We start from the raw sequence: 25,769 nt of genomic DNA, 5'->3' as shown, positions 1-25,769 counted from the left end.
ATTTGTCCTAAAAAACACAAGTAATTTTTAAATTTGAATTGGAAAAAATCGTATTGCTTTCTGATTCATATAAATAAATTCTATAAAATTTTAAATCTACATAAATTCTAATAATACATCCTGCCGCTATCATTATTGTTAAAAAATTATACAAGTTAAAATGTGTGTTCTGTATCTTTCGTTAAACTTTGATCAGTTGAAGTTATTAGTTTGTCTGCCTCAAACATATATTATTGTAATCGTTACTTACAATCTCGTTATCAATGCATTTTTGTTTACCCAATCCATTTGTTCAATTCTTATTATTGTATTAATATTATTATCCCTATTACTTTTTACTATTTAGATTTTATTACGAGACCATTACATTTCCAGATTTCCTTTATTATTGTTGACAATGCGATGGCAGGGCGATCAATCAAATCAATTCCAATTGGGCAATTAATAATATTTACGCTTATATTTCCTTTTTGACATATATGTGAAATTTATTTGTGCGACTTGCTCGATGTTGTAAATACGGTTCTCTCAAGCACGGTAAAAAATATGTTCCAAAAATAGGTGTACGCGCTTGAATTATGAACGAACGTTTAGATTTCGCACGTGAAATATACAATTTTTATCAAACTTATTCCTCTTCTAAAACATAATAAAAAGTATATTTCAAAATACTATATACAGCTACGTAAAAAGCAAACAATTATAAAAAAAACAAACAAAAATTGTGATATATTGCAGATGTCTAAAATTCTTTTTATTTAATTTGCACTCATAAATTCTATAAAAGAATTATTAGCTGACGATAAATTTCTTACAGCTTATGAAATTCTATGACAAATGTTTAATCGTCAGAAACACTTGGCCAGCCATAAAACCCACTGTGACGCACGCATAATCGTTATTGTTATCTGATTTTGTTGCGTGTCGTTGGTTATTGTTATGTAAGATTACGTTGTTGTTAAGTTACCGTTGTTACCTCTGAAACCCGCACCGAGAAGTTGCCTGTTACTAATGCCCAGCTCATTCCCAGCTTGTTCCCAGTTTTTGTTTATGAAGGATTTGTCGTAGAAGCTGTTTTGTTACTGTTGAATCGGCACCAAAAGCAAGCATAATTCGCTCTTTACTTCATCGAATTAAGATTAAAGAATTAAGGTTTCAATCGGCGAAATACAAATCGATTGTCAGTTTGATGAGAATGGTCAAAGTAACATGCGCTGCGCATGAAACATTCATTGAACTTTGATACGTATTATTCCAGCAGAGGATTACGTTACTAATCGCTAATGTAATTTTAATTTACAAACTGCTTAACGATTATCTTCGCTCGATTTGCGAAACTTATTTTTATTTTTCGGTTTCACCGTAGTGCCTTAATTTATTGATTTTGATATATGTATGCGTTTACGTACTTTATACAATTATAAACAATACGGTAAAGACTTAGTTTTAACAGCTAAGAATGTGTCTTAATTTTCGTGAAACAAATATACTAATGTTCTATTTTACGACATACGTATATAATATGTATGAGTAAATTTAATATGTATGAGAGTACATTAAATAAACACTGTATATAATATATAAAATGTTTTTAATCGTTTTTTGGAAGATATTATTATTATTTACCTTTTAGAATAAGTATTCTCATTGTAATTATTAATTGTAATTAATATAATATATATATTATCATCATTGATTTTCTTGCAGACAAAACATATGTTTTCTTCACCAACATGTAATAATTCAAATAATTGAAAAAATATCACGGCATTATGTAACGTATGATTACTATATGACTTGTATTGCAGGACCGTGTGTAATAAGTGTTTTTATTACAATCCGTTTCAGAACACATTATTGTAGCGTTATTTTACTAGTAATATCTAATCTGAAAATGTACGACAAAAGATAACATATGTAACAAATGTTTTATTTCATATGTCACAGAATAATGCGAATTATTCGAATATGAATAATATATAATTTCACAAATTTTACAATTGCTATATTTTTCGAGCAAATAAAACATTTTTTTATAGATATAAGAAACATAAAAATTACATAATTACAAAAAAAACATTAAATGCAATAAAATACTCTTCTAATTAAATCGGTTGAATAAAGGCCCACAGACCGCCAACTGGCGCGTTCAAGAACGCTGAGGACGTCAGTTTCAAGGGTACTTGTGTCTTTGGAGAAAGCTCCAGGCTGTACTTTCTCAATAACGTAGCTAAACACGCTTTCATTTCCAGTTGAGCCATTCTCATTCCCGGACAGATTCGCGGTCCTTCGCCGAAGGGAAGAAAAGCAAATTTCTCGATGCTGTGCTTACTGTCCGGACTGAATCGATCGGGATCGTATACTTCGGGATTCTCCCAGTATCGATCGTCCTCTTGCAGACCGTGAACGGGTATCAAGATTGGCGTTCCACGTTGCACGCGACAAACAAGTCCGTCGGATCCTTTCAGCTCGAACTCTTCCGTGCAATTCCTGCTCTGGAATCCTAGCGTGGGTATGATTCTCTGCGACTCGCTGATGACCTGGTCCATGTATGTCATTTCTTTCAAGCCTTCGTAAGTGATCACTCCGTCGTGTCTGGCGAAAACGGACAGTACTTCCTCGCGTAATTTTTTTTGGACTTCCGGATGACTGGCTAATTGAAAGCCGACAAAACTCAAAACGGTGCTGGAGGTTTCGTAACCATCGATAAAGAACGACACTGCGTGAGACGTGAGAAGGTCCAAATCAAACTTGTTCCCTTCGATGCGCTCCAGCTCGGCCATCAATTGAAGAAAATCATTTCTATGTACGCCGTCTGTCCTTCGTTGTTCGAAAATCTCCGTGACCAAAGATTTGAAGAAATGGTCGGCCTTTTTCGGTAAAAACCTTGCTTTGAAAATTTTGCCCAATGAAGGTAAAAAAAATACAATGTTGAAAATTATGTTGTTTAAAAGAGACGGATTGATGAAGGCTTTGCCTAACGAATAAAAAGATTCACTTTGCCTCTCTTCATCGAAGCACAATCCGTCCACGCCGAAGGCGGCACCGGTTACCACTTGCGCGGTGAATTTGGAAAACAGATCCTTTAACTCGACCTCTAACTTTGCAACTTTGTTCACCTCTCTGTTCAAGTATTCCTCAAATGTCACGCACACCTGTTTGACGCTCTCGAGCAGCATTTTTAGTCGCATGCTGGAGAACGCGTAAGTTAGACGTTTCCTTCCAGTCGCCCACTTCTCGCCATATGTGAAAAAAGGATTGTTTGCCACCAAGGGATCTAAATCGGGATCGACTTTCAAGGTGTTCTCGTGAAAACTCGCAAAGTTCGTCTGCAGCACTGTCTTCACCAGCTGCGGTTCGAGGACCATTAGCGTTGGCATTGTAAAATTGTAGAATCCCACCATGCTGTAACCTTTGTACTTGTTGTAGATGTTACGACAGTTTTCGGAAAAGGTTGTCTTCATGGTGAAAAAATCCCACATGTTACCGATCCCGGGAAAGACATCTTCCGCAGACGGCACTCCACGTTTCTGCCAGTATTTGTAGTTTCTCGTTAAATAGAAATACAGGACTATAAGCGACGCGAAGATCAAGAATACGAGAGTGACAGCCATTACGTTTATCGTGGATGGTCGAATGATACTAAACGGACGGGCGCCAACCGTTGTCAATTGCAATTGCTTCTCTCACAAGTAACACGATATAACGATGAATGATAACGTCATCTATTAATCGAGCAAACTGCGCGATGAGAATGTAGCACGATGCACGAAACATCCCTTTAATCTCAGTATTATGTAATGTTTGTATTGCAATTTATATGACGCCATATCACGCGTCTAAAATGATTTATTGATTCCAAAAATTCTCTTAAAGATTACAAATTGAAGATAGAAAATTGTCGCTTTTGAAATAATATAATACTTAATACAATTTATTGCTTCTATTGCGAAAAAAGCTTCTTGACACTGAAATTATTATTAGTTTAGCATTGACATTGAAAATGTTTTGTGCATCGTTCTGTATAAGAGGACGTCCTGTATGAGAGAAATAGAAAGAAGCAATTGCTGACAATTATTCAATAAAAACTGACCCACGTTCCATGTACGTTAAATTATATGTGTCGACTTATAATCACACAAAATGCTTGTTTGCACAAGTTATTTTTAAATACGAATTAGAAAAAATCGTACTGCTTTTTGATTCATATACGTAACAAATTCTATAAAAATTTAAATCTAAATGTAAATTCTAATGATACATTTTGCTGTTATTATTATTGTTAAAAAATTACAATTTAATAGTGCGTTTTGTATCTTTCGTTAAATTTTGATCAGTTGAAGTTATTAGTTTGTCTGCCACAAACATAGATTATTGTAATCGTTACTTACAATCTTTATAAATGCATTTTATGTAAGATTTGTTATGTAAGATTACGTTGTTGTTAAGTTACCGTTGTTACCTCTGAAACCCGCACCGAGAAGTTGCCTGTTACCAATGCCCAGCTCATTTCTAGCTTGTTCCCAGTTTTTGTTTATAAAGAATTTGTCGTAGAAACTGTTTTGTTACTGTTGAATCGGCACCAAAAGCAAGCATAATTTGCTTTTTACTTCATCAAATTAAGATTAAAGAATTATGGTTTCAATCGGTGAAATACAAATCGATTGTCAGTTTGATGAGAATAATCAAAGTAACATGCGCTGCGCATGAAACATTCATTGAACTTTAATAGGTATTATTCCAACAGAGATTACGTTACTAATAACTAATGTAATTTTAATTTACAAACTGCTTAACGATTATCTTCGCTCGATTTGCAAAATTAATTTTTATTTCTTGGTTCCACCGTAATGCCTTAATTGATTGATTTTGATATATGTATGTATGCGTTTACGTACTTTAAACGATTATAAAACAATACGGTAAACACTTAGTTTTAACAGCTAAGAATGTGTCTTAATTTTCGTGAAACAAATATACTAATGTTCTATTTTACAACATACGTATATAATATGTATGAGTAAATTTAATATGTATGAGTACATTAAATAAACACTGTATATAATATATAAAATGTTTTTAATCGTTTTTTGGAAGATATTATTATTATTTACCTTTTAGAATAAGTATTCTCATTGTCATTATTAATTGTAATTAATACAATATATATATATTATTATTATTATTATTATTATTATTTATTTTCTCGCAGATAAAACATATATGTTTTCTTTTTTTACATGTAACAATTCAAATGGCATTGAAAAAATATCACGGCGTTATGTAACATATGACTATGTACTATATGACTTGTATTGCAGGAACATGCATAATAAGTGTTTTTATCACAATCCGTTTCAAAACACATTGTAGCGTTATTTTACCAGTAATATCTAATCTGATAATGTACGACAAAAGATAACATATGTAACAAATGTTTTATTTCATATGTTACAGAATAATGTGAGTTATTCGAATATGAAATAATTTATAATAATATATAATTTCTAATATAATGTTTAATATTATATTAGATATATATATATATATATATATATAAATTTTAATATAATATTTCTAATATAATATATAAAATATAGTAATATATAATTTCACAAATTTTACAATTGATACATTTTTGGAGCAAATAAAACATTTTTTTATAGATATAAAAAAACATAAAAAATACATGATTACAAAAAAAAATTAAATGCAATGAAATATTCTCCTAATTAAATCGGCTGAATAATGGCCCACAGACCACCGACTGCCGCGGACAAGAACGATGAGGCCGTCATTTTCAAGGGTACTTGTGTCTTTGGAGAAAGTTCCAGGCTGTACTTTCTCAATAACGTAGCTAAACACGCTTTCATTTGCAGTTGAGCCATTCTCATTCCCGGACAGATTCGCGGTCCTTCGCCGAAGGGAAGAAAAGCAAATTTCTCAATGCTGTGCTTACTGTCCGGACTGAATCGATCAGGATCGTATATTTCGGGATTCTTCCAGTATCGATCGTCCTCCTGCAGACCGTGAACGGGTATCAAGATTGGCGTTCCACGTTGCACGCGACAAACAAGTCCGTCCGATCCTTTCAGTTCAATATCCTCCGTGCATACTTTTGTAAGAAATCCTAGCGTGGGTATGATTCTCTGTGACTCGCTTATGACTTGGTCCATGTATGTCATTTCTTTCAAGCCTTCGTAAGTGATCACTCCGTCATGTCTGGCGAAAACGGACAGTACTTCCTCGCGTAATCTTTTTTGGACTTCCGGATGACTGGCTAATTGAAAGCCGACAAAACTCAAAACGTTGCTAGAGGTTTCGTAGCCATCGATGAAGAACGACACCGCGTGAGATGTGAGAACGCCCAAATCAAACTTGTCGCCTTCCATGCGCTCCAGCTCGGCCATCAATTGAAGAAAGTCATTTCTACGTACGCCGTCTGACCTTCGTTGTTCGAAAACCTCCGTGACCAAAGATCTGAAGAAATGGTCGGCCTTTTTCGGTAAGAATCTTGCTCTGAGAATTTTGCCCAATGAAGGCAAAAAGAATACAATGTTGAAAATTATGTTGTTTAAAAGAGACGGATCGAGGAAGGTTTTGCCTAACGAATAAAAAGATTCACTTTGCCTCTCTTCATCGAAGCACAATCCGTCCACGCCGAAGCCGGCACCAGATACCACTTGCGCGGTGAATTTGGAGAACAGATCCTTCAACTCAACCTCTTTCTTTGCGACTTTGTTCAGATTTCTGTTCAAGTAGTCCTCAAATGTCACGCACACCTGTTTGACGCTCTCGAGTAGCATTTTTAGTCGCATGCTGGAGAACGCGTAGGTTAGACGCTTCCTTCCAATCGCCCATTTCTCGCCATATGTGAAAAAAGGATTGTTTGCCAGCAAGGGATCTAAATCGGGATCGATTTTCAAGGTATTCTCGTGAAAACTCGCAAAGTTCGTCTGCAGCACCGTCTTCACCAGCTGCGGTTCGAGGACCATTAGCGTTGGCATTGTAAAATTGTAGAATCCCACCATGCTGTAACCTTTGTACTTGTTGTAGATGTTACGACAGTTTTCGGAAAAGGTTGTCTTCATGGTGAAAAAATCCCACATGTTACCGATCCCGGGAAAGACATCTTCTGGAGACGGCACTCCACGTTTCTGCCAGTACTTGTAGTTTCTCGTTAAATAGAAATACAGGACTATAAGCGACGCGAAGATCAAGAATACGAGAGTGACAGCCATTACGTTTATCGTGGATGGTCGAATGATACTGAACGGACGGGCGCCAACCGTTGTCAATTGCAATTGCTTCTCTCACAAGTAACACGATATAACGATGAATGATAACGTCATCTATTAATCGAGCAAACTGCGCGATGAGAATGTAGCACGACATACGAGAAATCACTCCAATCTCAGTATTATGTAATGTTTGTATTGCAATTTATGTGACGCTACATGATGCGTTTAAAATGATTTATTGATTCCAAAAATTCTCTTAAAGATTACAAATTGAAGATAGAAAATTGTCGCTTTTAAAATAATATAATATTTAATACAATTTATTGTTTCTATTGCAAAAAAGCTTCTTGACACTGAAATTATTAATTTAGCATTGACATTGAAAATATTTTGTGCATCGTCCTGTATAAGAGATAAAAAGAAACAATTGCTGAATTATTCAATAAAAAATTACCCACATTCTATGTACGTTAAATTATATGTGTCGACTCATAATCACACAAAACACTTGTCTAATTTATAATAAATTGACTAAAATTATATAGATTAAACTACGTAGTAAAAAAATTTTTTATAAATTTATACTACATGTTGTATCACTGCGGCATGTATGCACGATTAATTTTATTTACTCACATACAGACGGAAAGCAATGCTTACAGAATACAGAATAATCTCAACTCAAGTCAAGCCTAAGGTCACAATAAAGTCAAAGTAACAAAGTAAGAAAATAAGTGAGTATTGATTCCTTATATCATTTTTCAGATTGCAAAGTAAATCAAATATAAATAAAAAACAAATTTATATCCAGCATAATTTTCTAAAATAATCTTTTATGTCTACTATACAAATTTCTCTTAAATTAATATATTTATACATATATTTTATTTTTATATTAAAACATTAATGCGTGTTAAAAATTAGAAAAAAAATTTGTTTTAACATGCATTTTAACGTACAATTAATAAAAAAATTATCTAATATAATTTCTAATAAAGTTTGTTTAGCATTCGTTAGAAAATGTGGTATATATTATATCGCTAGTCTTCCTATCCCACTCTGTTATGTTATATAACGTCATTAATACTCGCGGCATTAATACAGCGATTCTGCTCTGTGCTGTCAGTTACGGCTAATACGCAGTAAAGGCTACATCAGCCGATTTGAACAAGAGTTATTCAAAAAGAGCAAAATGACTATCGTGCTGGTGTCTCTGATTCTCGGAGCGTTTGCAATTCTGTATTACTATCTGACGCACAACTACAAGTATTGGCAGAAACGTGGAATTCCGTGCGCGGACGGAATCTTGCCAGGAATTGGTCATATGCTGCCAGCAATCACTTTAAGAACAACTTTCCCCGAATTTCTTAGCAAGATGTACAATGACAATAAAAATTGTAGCATGGTTGGATTTTACAGTTTTACAAAACCGTCGTTAGTAGTCATCGAGCCGCAATTAGTGAAAACAGTGTTGCAAGCAAACTTTTCCAGCTTTAACCGAAACGTTTTTCAAGTCGATCCCGACTTGGATCCGCTCTTTGCGCTAAATCCTTTCAACTTGATCGGCGAAAAGTGGCAAGCCGCCAGGAAGCGTCTGACTTACGCGTTCTCTAGCATGAGGCTGAAGATCTTACTTGAAAGCGTCAAAACGGTGTGCGTGGTATTCGAAAATTATTTGGACAATAAACTGAAAGAAACCAGAAAGATAGAAGTGGAGCTGAAGGATCTATGCTCAAAATTCACCGCGCAGGTGGTGGCTGGCGCTGGTTTCGGCGTGGACGGATATTGCTTTAACGAGGAGAAAAAGGATCTGTCTTTTCAAAAAGTCGGTACGGCTATTCTACAGCCGAATTTACGGACCAAGATCGTAATGATGTTGACATTTATAGCCCCGTCGTTAAACAAAATATTGAGAGTAAAAGCTATACCAAAGCATATTGATAATTTTTTTCGCACCTTAGTCGCGGAACTTATAGAGCAGAGAAGAAAGGACGGGAAACCTAGAAACGATTTTCTTCATTTAATGACTGAATTGGAAAAGCAGGAAGGCACTAAATTTGACCTGGAGGTATTAACGGCTCACGCCATGTCGTTTTTCATAGATGGCTATGAGACTTCTAGTACAGTTATGAGCCTTGTTCTCTATCAATTGGCCGTCCATCAAGAAATTCAAAAAAAACTACGTGAAGAGGTAATGTCCGTGTTCGAAAAATACAATGGTGAAATCACATACGAAGGCTTGAAAGAGATGACTTATATGGATCAAGTTCTGTGCGAATCGCAAAGAATTATACCCACGGTAGGATTTCAGAGCAAGATGTGCACTGAAGAGTTCGAGCTGAAGGGATCCGACGGGCTTGTCTGTCGCGTACAGCCTACAACTGAAATTCAGATACCAGTTGACGGTTTACATCGCGATCCTAAATATTGGAACAACCCTGAGATATTTGATCCTGACAGATTCAGCCCGGAAAATAAACAAAGCATTGATCGATTTGCCTTTCTTCCTTTCGGCGAAGGTCCTCGTATCTGCCCGGGAATGCGGATGGCTCTGCTGCAAATAAAAGCTGGTCTGGCTGTATTATTAAGGAAATATAGTTTAGAACTTTCTCCCAAGACAAAACTGCCTTTGAAAATGATCCCCGGAGCCATTCTGGCATCCCCGGAAGGCGGTTTGTGGGTCAAAATCCAACAGCTTTAATTGCAAATATTTTTTTCTAAGCTATATCAGTCTCACAATTTTTAAACGTAAAGGATAAATTAGTAGCAAATTTTTGGGAGCTATACATATCAAATTTATTTTAGATTTAATTACATTTTTATTAGAGACGTTTTTATTAAATCCGATTACTTACATGTTTTTGAATTTAATTTAGACAATATAAAACTTGCAACAAAATTTGAGATTGATGTTTATTTGTAATATTAATTAAAAAACATTTAAAAAAGCAAAGTACATACATATAACATATACAGGGGTCAATGCAAAGGTTATTCTGTGATTGTTATTAATTCAGCATTGACATTGAAACTGTACATCATCGTAAAAGTCGGAACAAGTAGATGGAAGCGGCGCAATTGCTGGCGATTATTCAATAAAAAAGTGACTAACACTGTATACTACGTCAAGTTGCAAATAAGTGTATATAAAAAGTTATGATACATAATGTTTATCACAATATGTCATAAATTGATACAAGGTTATGCGTATGTTAAGCTACGTTTAATAATTTTTTAAAATACACATTATCAGAAAACTGATATTATTTTCATAAAAATAAAATGCATTAAAACAGTTTAAAAGCAGTTATGCTTTAGACCATAATATTTTATCAATTTAAACTTGATATCCTTTTATAAATATTAATTTATAAGCAATAGAAAACTCATAAATCTTTATAAAAATATAAAACTATTTTCTCGATTTACTTTAACATAGAAGAATGTTTTACTGTAACATAAATTTTAATTTTAGTATAATTTAAGATAAATTTAAAATTGAAAGAGATTTTATGCAAGGTATAAAATATAATGAATTTTAAATTACAAAATTTTTAAAACTTAAAGACATCGATATATTGCTGTTGTTGTTCTCACTTTAGTGATTCACTGCGTCCCATGCACAAACGACATTTTTTTTTATTGACACATCATAATAATAGCATGCAAAAATCTCAAGTCAAGACAAAGTAAGAGCTAAAGTTAATACAAGGTCATTCTACTTAGCGAAGAGTTAAGTGATGTTTCGATTCGTTACGTAATGCTCGGATAGCAAGTTGCAGCGCAAATTACACGTCTATAAATAAACTGCATATTCACATCCAGCATAATTTATATTACAATGTATATTAAGTTATTTAAAAGAAATGTTTTCAAATATACATCTTAACATATAATTATAAAAAAAATTTCTAATATAATTTATTCTTTCAATTAACTATTGCAACAAATTTTAGATGCATTATACAATTATAGAAATACATATGTCAGTTGATATCTTGTAATAAAGTTCACTTAGCACCCGTTAAAATGTATCGATACGAATTTCGTCATTATCACTACAAGCTCATTTGTGCACACTCATTAACGCTATGACGCTACCAATATTTGCATCGGCGACTGTCTGGCGATCAATCACGGTTGATACGCAGTCAAGGCTACATTAGTCTGCATAAATAAATGTTACTTGCTATTCGAAAGAAGCAAGATGAGCATCATACTGTTATCTCTGATTCTCGGAGCGTTCGTAGCTCTGTATTTCTACCTGATGCAAAACTTCAAGTATTGGCAGAAACGGAGTCCCGTGTCCGGATCCCGGGAAAGACATCTTCCGGAGACGGCACTCCACGTTTTTGCCAGTATTTGTAGTTCCTCGTTAAATAGAAATACAGGACTATAAGCGACGCGAGGATCAATAATACGAGAGTGACAGTTATTACGTTTATCGTGGATGGTCGAATGATACTGACTGAATGATACTGACTCGGGCGCCAACCGTTGTCAATTGCAATTGCATCTTTAAGAAGTAACACGATATAACGATGAATAATAACGTCATCCATTAACCGAGCAAACTGCGCGGTGAGAATGTAGCACGACGTACGAGAAATCACTCCGATCTCAGTATTATGTAATGTTTGTATTGCAATTTATGTGACGCTACATAATGCGTTTAAAATGATTTATTGATTTTAAAAATTTTCTTAAAGATTACAAATTAACGATAGAAAACTGTCGCTTTTAAAATAATATAATATATATATTTAATACAATTTATTGCTTTTATTTCAAAAAAGCTTCTTGACATTAAAATTATTAATTTAGCATTGACATTGAAAATATTTTGTGCATCGTTCTGTATAAGAGGTAGAAAAAAGCAATTGTTGAATTATTCAATAAAAAATCACCCACATCCTATATATGTACGTTAAATTATATGTGTCAACTTATAATCACACAAAACGCTTGTCTAATGTATAGTAAATTGACGTAAAATTATATAGCTTAAGCTACATAGTAAACAATTTTTTATAAATTTATGCTACATGCTGTATCACTGCGATATGTATGCTCGATTAATTTTTTTCACTGACATACAGACGGCAATGCTCACAGAATACAGAATAATCTCAACTCAAGTCAAGCCTAAGGTTACATCAAAGTCAAACAAAGTAAGAAAATAAGTGAGTATTGATTCTTTATATCATTAATCAAATTACAACGTAAATCAATTATATATAAATAAAGAACAAATTTATATCCAGCATAATTTTCTAAAATAATATTTTTTGTTGACTATACAAGTTTCTCTTAAATTAATATATTTATACATATATTTTATTTTTATATTAAAACATTAGTGCATATTAAAAATTAGAAAAAAAAATTTGTTTTAACATGCATTTTAAAGTACAATTAATAAAACAATTTTCTAATATAATTTCTAATAAAGCTTGTTTAGCACGTGTTAGAAAATGTGATATATATTATATCGGTAGTCTTCCTATCCCACTCTATTATGTTATCTAACGTTATTAATACTCGCGGCATTAATACAGCGATTCTGCTCTGTACTGTCAGTTACGGCTAATACAGTAAAGGCTACATCAGCCGATGTGGACAAGAGTTATTCAAAAAGAGCAAGATGACTATCGTGCTGGTGTCTCTGATTTTCGGAGCGTTTGCAGTTCTGTATTACTATCTGACGCAAAATTACAAGTATTGGCAGAAACGTGGAATTCCGTGCGCGGACGGGATCTTGCCAGGAATTGGTTATATGCTGCCAGCAATCACTTTAAGAACAACTTTCTGCGAGTTTCTTAGCAAGATATACAACGACAATAAAAACTGTAGCATGGTTGGATTTTACAATTTTACAAAACCGTCGTTAATAGTTACCGAGCCGCAATTAGTGAAAACAGTGTTGCAAACAAACTTTGCCAGCTTTAATCGAAACGTTTTTTAAGTCGATCCCGACTTGGATCCGCTCATAGCGATAAATCCTTTCAACTAGATCGGCGAAAAATGGCAAGCCGCCAGGAAGCGTCTGACTTACGCGTTCTTTAGCATGAGACTGAAGATTTTACTTGAAAGCGTGAAAACGGTGTGCGTGGTATTCGAAAATTATTTGGACAATAAACTGAGGGAAACCGGAAAGGTAGAAGTGGAGCTAAAAGATCTATGTTCAAAATTCACTGCGCAGGTGGTTGCTGGCGCTGGTTTAGGCGTGGACGGATATTGCTTTAACGAAAAGAAAAAAGATCTGTCTTTTCAAAAAATCGGTGCGCTTATTCTAGAGCCGAATTTACGGTCCAAGATTGTAATAATGTTGTCATTTGTAGCCCCGTCGTTAAAAAAAATATTTAAAGTCAGTGTTGTACCAAAGCATATTGATAATTTTTTTCGCACGTTAGTGGCGGAACTTATGGAGCAAAGAAGAAAGGACGGGAAACCTAGAAACGATTTTCTTCATTTAATGACTGAGTTGGAAAAGCAGAAAGGCACTAAATTTGACCTGGAGGTATTAACGGTCCAAGCTATGTCGTTTGTCATAGACGGCTATGAGACTTCTAGTACAGTTATGAGCCTTGTTCTCTATCAATTGGCCGTCCATCAAGAAATTCAGAAAAACCTACGTGAAGAGGTAATGTCCGTGTTCAAAAAATACAATGGTGAAATCACATACGAAAGCGATTGAAAGAGATGACTTATATGGATCAAGTTCTGAACGAATCGCAGAGAATTATACCCACGGCAGGATTTCAGAGCAAGATCTGCACTGAAGAGTTCGAGTTGAGAGGATCCGACGGGCTTGTCTGTCGCGTACAGCCCAAAACTGAAATTCAGATACCCGTTCACGGTTTACATCACGATCCTCGATATTGGAACAACCCTGAGATATTTGATCCTGACAGATTCAGCCCGGAAAATAAACAAAGCATTGATCGATTCGCCTTTCTTCCCTTCGGCGAAGGTCCTCGTATGTGCCCGGCAATGAGGATGGCTGTGTTGCAAATAAAAGCTGGTCTGGCTGCATTTTTGAGAAAATACAGCTTAGAACTTTCTCCTAAGACAAAAGTTCCTTTGGAAATAATTTCCGGTAGCATTCTAACATCTTTAAAAGGTGGTCTATGGGCCGTCATTAGAAAGCTTTGATTGCAAATATCTTTATCTGTTAAAAATCAGAGTCCAATTTTTTTTATTATTAAAAAATAAAATTTGTAATAAATTTTTATGCAGAAACAAAATTATTTTATATTTATTATTTGAAGCATGTAAATCGTTATTATATCAATACATTTTTTTTGCATTTAATCAGTTATTACATGTAATAATTAATTTCTTCAAGTCCTCAATAAAATACACACAACTTAATCGTTTGTATCTAAATATAAATGTAGTAGCATTTATAAAAAAGATGATAAATTCTCTTAATAAGCAAACTCATGCGTGAATTATAGTATAAGATATATTTGTGTGTGTTTAAAAGAAAAAAAAATTAACTAATAATTAATCTACAAATTTTTTTTGCTCATTATACACATATTAATTTTATAATTGAGATATTGTTATTTTAACTGTATTTTTTACAAATTTAAATTAATTAAAAAATATTATCATTTTAATTATCTTATTTTGTACAATATAGAAATGTTTGATATTATATTTTTTCGATTTGGTGCCACATTTCTAATCTCTTACTGCAATAATTTTTTTTTAATTATATGGAAATTGTAATTAAGTTTTGTAAAGTGAAATGTACAGGTAAAATTATGTGAAAATACAATTGTCTTAAAAATTATCTATTTTTACTAATGTATTTTTATATCTATAAAGTCCCACAGACTGTTAAATGGCGAATTCAAGAAGAATCAGGACGTCATTTTCAAAAGTATTTATGTCTTCGCAGAAAGTTTCAGGCTGTACTTTCTCAATAACGTAGCTAAACACGCTTTCATCTGTAGTTAAGCCATTCTCATTATCGGTCAGATTCGTGATCCCTTGTCGAAAGGAAGACAAGTTAATTTCTCGATACCATGCTTATTATCCTAGCTAAATCGCTCGAGATCGAATACTTCGAAATTCTTCTAGTACTAATTATCCTCCTGCAAACCGTGAATGAGTATCAAGTAAAATTTGATTATATGTTGCACGCAAAAAGCAAGTTCGTCAGATCCTTTCAGTTCGATGTTCTTCGTGCCTGTTTTTGTTAGAAATCCCAGCGTGAGTATGATTCTCTATGATTGTGGGAACACGTCAGGTGATTATAGGTCAGTTAATTATAATACACGTCATTTGGTAATAAAGTACACTTAACACCCGTTAGAAATTTTGATTTAAATTATATTGCTCTCCCTTCCCACTCGGTCATGCTATCTCATACTATCAGTATTTGCGTCCGTGATTCTGCTCTCTGCTGTTAGTTACGGCTAGTACGCAGTAAAGGCAGCACGAGCCTGTCTAAGCAAGAGTTATTCAAAAAGAGCAAGATGACTATCATGCTGGTGTCTCTGATTCTCGGAGCGTTCGCAGCTTTGTATTACTATCTGACGCAAAACTACAAGTATTGGCAGAAACGTGGAATTCCGTGCCCGGACGGGGCCTTGCCAGGAATTGGTCATATGCTGCCAGCAATCACTTTAAGAACAACTTTCTCTGAATTTCTTAGAAAAATGTACAATAACAATAAAAATTGTAGCATGGTGGGATTTTACAGTTTTACAAAACCGTCATTAATAGTTATCGAGCCGCAATTAGTAAAAACAGTGTTGCAAACAAACTTTGCCAGTTTTAACCGAAACGTTTTTCAAGTCGATCCTGACTTGGATCCGCTCGTAGCGCTAAATCCTTTTAACTTGTTCGACGAAAAGTGGCAAACCGCCAGGAAGCGTCTGACTTACGCGTTCTCTAGCATGAGGCTGAAGATTTTACTGGAGAGCGTCAAACCGGTGTGCGTGTTGTTCGAGAATTATTTGAATAATAAACTGAGTAAAACCGAAAAGGTAGAAGTAGAGCTGAAGGATTTATTTGCAAAATTCACCGCACAGGTGGTGGCTGGCGCTGGTTTCGGCGTAGACGGATATTGCTTTAACGAAGAGAAAAAGAATCTGTCTTTTCAAAAAATCGGTGAGGTTGTTCTAGAGCCGAGTTTACGGACCAAGATCGCGACCATGTTGCTATTTTTAGTCCCGTCGTTAAACAAAATATTCAAAATAAGTTTTGTGCCGAAGCATATTGATAATTTTTTTCGCACGTTAGTCGCGGAACTTATGGAGCAGAGAAGAAAGGACGGGAAACCTAGAAATGATTTTCTTCATTTAATGACTGAATTGGAAAAGCAGGAAGGCATTAAATTTGACGTGGAGCTACTAACCGCTCAAGCCTTCTCGTTTGTCGTAGATGGCTATGAGACTTCTAGTATAGTTATGAGCCTTGTTGGCTATCAATTAGCCGTCCATCAAGAAATTCAAGAAAAACTACGTAAAGAGGTAATGTCTGTGTTTAAAAAATACAATGATGAAATCACATACGAAGGCTTGAAAGAGATGACTTATATGGATCAAGTTCTGAACGAATCGCAGAGAATTATACCCACGGCAGGATTTCAGAGCAAGATCTGCACTGAAGAGTTTGAGTTGAGAGGATCCGACGGGCTTGTCTGTCGCGTACAGCCCAGCACTGAAATTCAGATACCCGTTCACGGTTTACAACATGATCCTCGATATTGGAACAATCCTGAGGTATTCGATCCTGAGAGATTCAACCCTGAAAATAAACAAAACATCGATCGATTCGTCTTTCTTCCTTTCGGCGAAGGTCCACGTATCTGCCCGGGAATGAGAATGGCTCTGCTGCAAATAAAAGCGGGTCTGGCTACATTATTGAGGAAATATAGTTTAGAACTTTCTCCCAAGACAAAACTGCCTTTGAAAATGATCCCCGGAGTTATTTTAGCATCCCCGGAAGGCGGTTTGTGGGTCAAAATCCGACAGCTTTAATTGCAAATATTTTTTTTAAGCTATATCAAGCTCACAATTTTTAAATTTGAAAGATAAATTAGTAGGAAATCTTTTTTAACTATACTGAAGTATAAAACTTCTAATTTGATTGATGAAATATATGTAACACATTTGTAGGAATAAAACTGTCTAGAAAATTGCCTACTTTTCACTGTTCTAATTTTATGCAAAATTACTATTACACATTATTTTACTAATAACTGCGAATATATTTCAGATACTGAAAATTGAACAATTTTTTAACCGTTGTAATTTGGCGAGAAATCATTGTAGACAAAAAATGAAGAAGCATTTTAAAGCTTGAAATTTATACTTTTATGCAGTATAAATCGTTTTCCAAAAACTTTTTATCTTTCCACGTCTACGCTCGAAAGAAGAATACGTAAGAATTTTTTTTAACTCTGTTTCACAATAAAAAATATTTTTCTCGCAAAATTTTTGACAAGTGTCAGAAAGTACAACATTTTACTACAAAATATAATGTAAAAATTTAAAACATATTGCAATAAATATCGATTTTGTAATTGCTGTAATTGTTCTTCGTACTGTTAGTATTACTGCAAAGTACGTAGATAAATTTTTTTATATATTTTTTTATGTATTATCAAATAATAATGATAAGAGCATGTACAACAATCTCAAGTCAAGGCATAATCACTTTACTTAGTAAAAAGTTAATCGATGTTTTGATTCTTTACGCGGTACATATAATAGATAACAAGTCGCAGCGCAAAATGCACGTTGTAAATAAAGTTCAAATTTACATCCAGCATAATTTATATTAATCTTTATATTAAATTATTTTAAAAAATTGTTTTAATACACAATTAATACATTTAATACATTTTAACATACAATAATAACAAAAATTTCTAATATAATATTGTTGCGCTTCCAGGCTTTTTCGCCGCCGATGCTGCGTTTAGTCAGCTGAGAGACCGATTGATAATATCGATCGGACGTTCAATAGTTCTGAAAACTGTTTCTTAACAGATGAGATATTGTAAATAATTTTTATAGTAATATTGTTTAGCCGCTGAGACGTCTGCATGACAGTTTGTAATCAAACTGTGAGATGTCAGATTTTCGGTCGGACAGCTGGCTGCTCAGGCGGATGTATACGACAGCTTTGATCTTTCAATCTGTTTCTCGGTTACTCGTTGTATTCGTTTGAGTTACTGTTATTATTAAAGTGTTTCTTTTACTCTAATAGAGTGTTCCTTTATTCCGCGAGTTCCGTTTGACGTGTTTGATACCTCGTTCCGTGGGAGCAACAATATATATTTTTAATCAGCTATTGCAACAAATTATCGTTACATCATGCAATTGTGGAAATATATCAGTTGATATTTTGTGACAATGTTCATTTAATACCCGTTAAAAAATTCACTGATACAAGTTTTATTGCTATCTCTCCGCTCCCACTCGCTCACACTAATTGACGCTATAACGCTATCAATATTTGCGTTGGTAACTTTCCAACATACAATTACGGTTGATATGCAGTCAAGGCTACATCAGTCTGTTTAAATCAGTGTTACTTACTACTCGAAACAAGCAAAATGTGCATCGTACTGATATCTCTGATTCTCGGAGCAGTTGTAGCTTTGTATTTATACCTGACGCAAAATTTCAAATACTGGCAAAAACGTGAAATTCCGTGCCCGGATGGAGCCTTGCCAGTGGTCAGTCATATGCTGTCGGCAGTTTGCTTGAGGACGACAGTCTCTTAGCATTTTGCCAAAATTTACAGAAACAATAAAAATCACAGTATGGTTGGATTCTACAATTTTTCGTCACCGTCGTTGATAGTCATCGAACCAGAATTAGTGAAAACGGCTGCAGACAAATTTTGCGAGCTTCAACAAAAATTCCTTTCAAGCCGATCCGAATTTGGATCCTCTTGTGACGCACAATCTCTTTTCTCTAACCCAGCGCTCGGAATTAGTTGCACATTTCGAGCCGATTTCCGAGACGACGCCTCCTGTTCCCCCACTACCGCCCGGCTGCTGGCGGCCGAGCCGCCGATAGCTCTGGCGCAGGAGCGTTTTATATAAGAAATAAGCTGGGTTTTGTTGAGGTACCTTTCAGAAAATAGTAATATTTTCTTTATTACATAAATAATGTTTATTTTCATTAATAATTAAATATATATATTATGTATTAATAAAAATAAACATTATTTATGTAATGAAGAAAATGTTACGATTTCCTGAAAGATGCCTAAACAATCCAGCCTATTTCTAATATAAAACGCTCCTGAGCCAGAGCTATCGGCGGCTCGGGCTCCAGCGGCCGGGCGGTAGTGGGGGAACAGGAGGCGTCGTCTCGGAAATCGGCCCGAAATGTGCAACTAATTCCGAGCGCTGCTCTAACCAGTGATAAATGACTAGCCGCCAGGAAACGTTTAACTTACGCGTTCTTCAGTATGCGATTGAAAATCCTGTTGGAGAACGTTAAACTGGTGTGCATGTTGCTCGAAAATTATCTGGACAGCAAAATAAGCAAAACTGGAAAGGTGGAGTTAGAGCTCAAGGATTTGTTTTCAAGGTTCACCGCGCTGGCGGTGGTTAACGCTGGTTTTGGTGTGGACAGATATTGCTTTGACGATGAGAAAAAGAACGTGTCTTTTCGAAAAATCGGCGCTGCTGTTGTTGAGCCAAATCTACGAATCAAAATTGTTTTTACCATATTATTTGTCGCCCCGGTGCTAAAAAAATTATTAAAATTAAGATTTATACCGAAGCACATCGATCACTTTTATCGCACTTTGGTTGCGGAACTTATAGAGCAAAGAAGAACGGACAAGATACCCAGAAATGATTTTCTTTACTTGATGGTTGAATTGGAAAAGTTAGAGGGTGATAAATTTGCTTAGAGATAGCGTCTCATACGTTGTCGTTTGTCGTGGATGGCTATGAGACTTCCAGTACAGTTATAAGTTTTGTCGTCTATCAATTAGCTACTCACTCAGAAGTACAGGAGAAATTACGCGAAGAGGTAGTATCGGTGCTCAACAAGTACATTGGTAAAATCACGTACAAAGGCTTGAAGGAAATAACTTACATGGATCAGATTCTGAATGAGACGCAGAGACTTACATCCGCAGCAGGATTTCTGACGAAAGTTTGCACGGAGGAGTTCGAGCTAAAAGGATCCGACGGACTCGTATGTCGCGTGCAGCTCGGAACTCAAATTCAGATTTGCTTAGATGGTTTGCATAATGATTCTCAATATTGGAGCAATTTTAAGATATTCGATACCGAGAGATTCACACCGGAAACACTCAAAAAAATATTTCGCTGATGTAGTTAGATTTCTAGATATCGCAACAAAAATGTATCGCTATTTTTCGTATCTGTGAAAACATTGTTTGTCACATATAGAATTTATAGCAGTAATGTTTTAGCAATAGCTTCTGAAAAATTTAGGTACCATTGCTAAATGTTATTCATTGCATGATCTAACACGTGATTGATCTTATATAGATAGGCGCTTTAGAGAAACTTTCTTTTTAAAGTTCACAAACAATACAGATATATATTCTGTTTCTGTCATCTAAACTGATTAAGTAATTACATATGCAATATCACAACAGTTGCTAATCATTTATCTGTTTTAGTTAATTTTTTACACTTAAAAAATTTTAGCTATTATTGCAAGATCATTTTTTTGAGTGAAATAAACAGAGCATTAACTGATTCGCCTTTCTTCCTTTTGGCGAGGGTTCACGTATCTGTCCAGGAATGAGGATAGCTGTGTTGCAAATAAAAGCGGGCTGACTGCATTCTTGGGAAAATATAGTTTAGAACTTTCGTCTAAAACAAAAGTTTCTTTGGAAATAATCCCCGGTAGCATTTTACCCTCTCCAATAGGTGGTCTATTCATCATTAGAAAGCTAAATAATTTCGTTTTTCATTACCAAATATTTGGTAGTGGGAGCTAAATCATTTCGTTTTTCATTACCAAATATTTGGTAATGGGAGCTAAATAATTTCGTTTTTTATTACCAAATATTTGGTAGTGGGAGCTAAATAAATTCGTTTTTCATTACCAAATATTTGGTAATGGGAGCTAAATAATTTTGTTTCTCATTACCAAATATTTGGTAATGGGAGCTAAATAATTTCGTTTTTCATTACCAAATATTTGGTAATGGGAGCTAAATCATTTCGTTTTTTATTACCAAATATTTGGTAATGGGAACAAAATTATTTCGTCCTGATTATCAAATATTTGGTAGTGGGAACTAAATCATTTCGTCCTGATTACCAAATATTTGGTAGTGAGAACTAAATCATTTCGTCCTAATTACCAAATATTTGGTCTAGTAATTTGGGAACGCTTCTCCAGTGCAGTATCCAGCAAAATGGCGGCCACTGGATACTGCACTGAGTGAGACGAAATGGGAACGCAGCCATAGTTTGATAGCTTGATACCGAAGGTTATTTTGACGGTTATTTAAAATAAAAAAAATTTATCTAAATATTTTGATTTCCTAATTATTAAATTACTATAATAAGTACGCGCGCGCAGCGCGCGCCTGTATTGTTCTAGTCTAAATATAAAAAATGTAGTAGCACATTATAAAGAAGATAAAAAGTCCGCCTAATAAGATAACTTATACGTGAATTATAGTATAAGATATATTTGTGTGTGTTTAAAAGAAAAAAAAAAAAACTAATATATAATCTATAAATTTTTTTTGCTCATTATACATATTAATTTTATAATTAAGATATTGTTATTTTAACTGTATTTTTAACAAATTTAAATTATATAAAAAATACTATTATTTTAATTATCTTATTTTGTACAATATAGAAATGTTTGATATTATATTCTTCCAATTTGGTGCCATTTCTAATCTCTTACTGCGATAATTTTTTTTTTAATTATATGGAAATTGTAATTAAGTTTTGTAAAGTAAAATGTATAGATAAATTTATGTGAAAATACAACTGTCTTTAAAAAATTATCTATTATTTACTAATCTATTTTTATATTTGTAAAGGCTACAGACTGCTGAATGGCGAGTTCAAGAAGGATCGGGACATTACTTTCAAGGGTACTTGTGTCTTCGCAGAAAATTTCAGGCTGTACTTTCTCAATAACATAGCTTTTATCTGTAATTAAGCCATTCTCATTATCGGTCAAATTCGCGATCCTTTGTCGAAGGGAAGAAAAGTTAATTTTTCAATACTAAGTTTATTATCCTAGTTAAATCGTTTTAGATCTGTGCTGTCAGCTATTTGCAACTTTCGGCTGGATTTCTCGATGCACGCCTACTGCTCCCCCTCCTTCTGCTCGCGCGTTGACAACGCGCCGCCGGACACTCGTAACTAAGGAGCGCGACGCTTTTATTTTAATTTTTATATTACACGCGGTCCTGAGACAAAGCGTCGCGCTCTTTAGTTACGAGTGTCCGGCGGCGCGTGTCAACGCGCGAGCAGTTGGAGGGGGAGCAGTAGGCGTGCATCGAGAAATCCGGCCGAAAGTTGCAAATAGCGGACAGCACTGCTTTAGATCAAATACTTCGGGATTCTTTTAGTACCGATTATTCTCCTGCAAACCGTGAATGGGTATCAAGTAATATTTGATTTCATGTTGCACGCAAAAAGCAAGTCCGTCGGATCCTTTCAGCTCGATGTCCTTTGCGCCTATTTTTATTAGAAATCTTAGCGTGGGTATGATTCTTTATGATGGTGGGAACACGTCAGGTGATTATAGGTCAGTTAATTATAATACACGTCATTTGGTAATAAAGTACACTTAACACCCGTTAGAAATTTCGATTTAAATTATATTGCTCTCCCTTCCCACTCGGTCATGCTATCTCATACTATCAGTATTTGCGTCCGTGATTCTGCTCTCTGCTGTTAGTTACGGCTAGTACGCAGTAAAGGCAGCACGAGCCTGTCTAAGCAAGAGTTATTCAAAAAGAGCAAGATGACTATCATGCTGGTGTCTCTGATTCTCGGAGCGTTCGCAGCTTTGTATTACTATCTGACGCAAAACTACAAGTATTGGCAGAAACGTGGAATTCCGTGCGCGGACGGGGCCTTGCCAGGAGTTGGTCATATGCTGCCGGCAATCTGTTTTAGAACATCTTTTCCCGAACTTTTTAACAAGATCTACAATGACAATAAAAATCGCAGCATGGTTGGCTTTTACAATTTTACATCACCGTCGTTACTAGTCATCGAGCCGCAATTAGTAAAAACAGTGTTGCAAACAAACTTTGCCAGCTTTAACAAACCCATTTTTCCAATTGATCCCGATTTGGATCCTCTTACGGCGCTAAATCCTTTTGCCTTGACCGGCGATAAGTGGCTAGCCGCCAGAAAGCGTTTGACTTATGCGTTCTCTAGCATGAGATTGAAGATTTTACTGGAGAGCGTCAAACCGGTGTGCGTATTGTTTGAGAATTATTTGAATAATAAGCTAAGTAAAACCGAAAAAATAGAAGTTGAGCTGAAGGATCTATTCTCAAAATTCACCGCGCAGGTAGTGGCTGGCGCTGGTTTCGGCGTGGACGGATATTGCTTTAACGAGGAAAAAGAGAATCTGTCTTTTCAAAAAATCGGTGCGGTTATTCTAGAGCCAAATTTACGGACCAAGATCGCGACAATGTTAATATTTTTAGTCCCGTCATTAAACAAAATATTTAAAATAAGTTTTGTGCCGAAGCATGTTGATAATTTTTTTCGCACGTTAGTGGCGGAACTTATGGAGCAGAGAAGAAAGGACGCGATACCTAGAAACGATTTTCTTCATTTAATGACTGAATTGGAAAAGCAGGATGGCATTAAATTTGACGTGGAGCTACTAACCGCTCAAGCTTTGTCGTTTGTCTTAGATGGGTATGAGACTTCTAGTACAGTTATGAGCCTTGTTGGCTATCAATTAGCCGTCCATCAAGAAATTCAGAAAAAATTACGTGAAGAGGTAATGTCTGTGTTCAAAAAATACGATGGTGAAATCACATACGAAGGCTTGAAAGAGATGACTTATATGGATCAAGTTCTGAATGAATCGCAAAGAATTATACCCACGATAGGATTCCAGGGCAGAATCTGCACGGAAGAGTTCGAGCTGAGAGGGTCCGATGGGCTTATTTGTCGCGTACAGCCCAACACTGAAATTCGGATATCCATTGATGGTTTACATCATGATTCTCGATATTGGAACAACCCCGAGATATTCGATCCTGAGAGATTCAATTCTGAAAATAAACAAAACATCGATCGATTCGCCTTTCTTCCCTTCGGCGAAGGTCCACGTATCTGCCCGGGAATGAGAATGGCTTTGCTGCAAATAAAAGCGGGTCTGGCTACATTATTGAGGAAATATAGTTTAGAACTTTCTCCCAAGACAAAACTGCCTTTGCAAATGACCCCCGGAGTCATTTTAGCATCCCCGAAAGGCGGTTTGTGGGTCAAAATCCGACAGCTTTAATTGCAAATATTTTTTTTAAGCTATATCAAGCTCACAATTTTTAAATTTGAAAGATAAATTAGTAGGAAATCTTTTTTAATTATACTAAAGTATAAGATTTTTAACTTGATTGGTGAAATATATGTAACACATTTGTAGAAATAAAACTGTCTAGAAAATTGCCTATTTTCCATTGGTCTAATTTTATGCAAAATTACTATTACACATTATTCCACAAGTAATTGCGAACATATTTTAGATACTGAAAATTGAACAATTTTCAAACCGATGTAATTTGGCGAGAAATCATTGTAGACAAAAAGTGGAGAAGCATGTTAAAGCTCGAATTTTATACTTTCATGTAGTATAGATTTTCCAAAAAATTTTTATCTTTCCACGTCTAAGCTCGAAAGAAGAATACGTAAAAATTTTTTTAAACTCTGTATCACAATAAAAAATATTTTTTTCGCAAAATTTTTGTTAAGTGTACAACATTTTAAAAGTACAACATTTTACTATAAAATATAATGCAAAAATTTAGAACATATTGCAATACATATCGATTTTGTAATTGCTGTAATTGTTTTTCATACTGTTAATATTACTGCAACGTACGCAGATAAATTTTTTTATATATTTTTTTATGTATTATCAAATGACAATGATAAGAGCATGTACAACATGAACAATCTCAAGTCAAGGCAAGATCACTTTACTTAGTAAAAAGATAAGTGATGTTTTGATTCCTTACGCTGTACATATAACAGATAACAAGTCGCAGCACAAAATGCACGTTTATAAATTGCAAATTTACATCTAGCATAATTTATATTATACTTTATATTAAATCATGTAAAAAAATGTTTTAATACACAATTATTACATTTAATACATTTTAACATACAATAATAAAAAAAATTTTTAATATAATTTATATTTTTAATCAGCTATTGCAACAAATTTTCATTGCATTATGCATTTGTGGAAATATATCAATTGATATTTTGTAACAATGTTCATTTAACACCCGTTAAAAAATTCACTGATACGAATTTTATTGCTATCTCTTCGC

At 34.7% G+C, this 25,769-nt stretch overlaps 5 protein-coding genes and 2 pseudogenes across 5 annotated transcripts; 5 read left to right on the top strand and 2 right to left on the bottom strand.

Annotated features, from left to right (window-relative positions):
- Positions 1–1,909: 1,909 nt before the first annotated feature.
- LOC105675077 (cytochrome P450 9e2-like) lies at positions 1,910–4,213 on the bottom strand. Its single transcript, XM_067347644.1, has one exon. It carries the CDS (start codon positions 3,612–3,614, stop codon positions 2,106–2,108), a length of 1,509 nt encoding a protein of 502 aa, XP_067203745.1. The 5' UTR covers positions 3,615–4,213; the 3' UTR covers positions 1,910–2,105.
- Positions 4,214–4,671: 458 nt separating this feature from the next.
- Positions 4,672–7,299, bottom strand: LOC105675069 (cytochrome P450 9e2-like). The gene has a single exon (XM_012371871.2). It carries the CDS (start codon positions 7,239–7,241, stop codon positions 5,733–5,735), a length of 1,509 nt encoding a protein of 502 aa, XP_012227294.1. The 5' UTR covers positions 7,242–7,299; the 3' UTR covers positions 4,672–5,732.
- Positions 7,300–8,334: 1,035 nt separating this feature from the next.
- On the top strand, positions 8,335–10,544 carry LOC105675053 (cytochrome P450 6a2). Its single transcript, XM_012371851.2, has one exon. It carries the CDS (start codon positions 8,434–8,436, stop codon positions 9,940–9,942), a length of 1,509 nt encoding a protein of 502 aa, XP_012227274.1. The 5' UTR covers positions 8,335–8,433; the 3' UTR covers positions 9,943–10,544.
- Positions 10,545–10,689: 145 nt separating this feature from the next.
- On the top strand, positions 10,690–15,800 carry LOC105675061 (probable cytochrome P450 6a20; annotated as a pseudogene).
- On the top strand, positions 15,731–17,404 carry LOC105675087 (cytochrome P450 6j1-like). Its single transcript, XM_012371893.2, has one exon. The coding sequence runs from the start codon at positions 15,731–15,733 to the stop codon at positions 17,237–17,239; it is 1,509 nt and encodes a 502-aa protein (XP_012227316.1). The 3' UTR covers positions 17,240–17,404.
- Positions 17,405–19,573: 2,169 nt separating this feature from the next.
- LOC105674993 (probable cytochrome P450 6a13) lies at positions 19,574–20,868 on the top strand (annotated as a pseudogene).
- A 2,250-nt stretch (positions 20,869–23,118) lies between these two features.
- LOC105674681 (cytochrome P450 6j1-like) lies at positions 23,119–24,888 on the top strand. Its single transcript, XM_012371186.2, has one exon. The coding sequence runs from the start codon at positions 23,210–23,212 to the stop codon at positions 24,716–24,718; it is 1,509 nt and encodes a 502-aa protein (XP_012226609.1). The 5' UTR covers positions 23,119–23,209; the 3' UTR covers positions 24,719–24,888.
- Positions 24,889–25,769: the final 881 nt, after the last annotated feature.

Source organism: Linepithema humile, chromosome 1 (genome assembly GCF_040581485.1).
Source record: "Linepithema humile isolate Giens D197 chromosome 1, Lhum_UNIL_v1.0, whole genome shotgun sequence".
Classification (NCBI taxonomy): domain Eukaryota; kingdom Metazoa; phylum Arthropoda; class Insecta; order Hymenoptera; family Formicidae; genus Linepithema; species Linepithema humile.
This window is presented reverse-complemented; position numbering and strand designations above follow the sequence as displayed.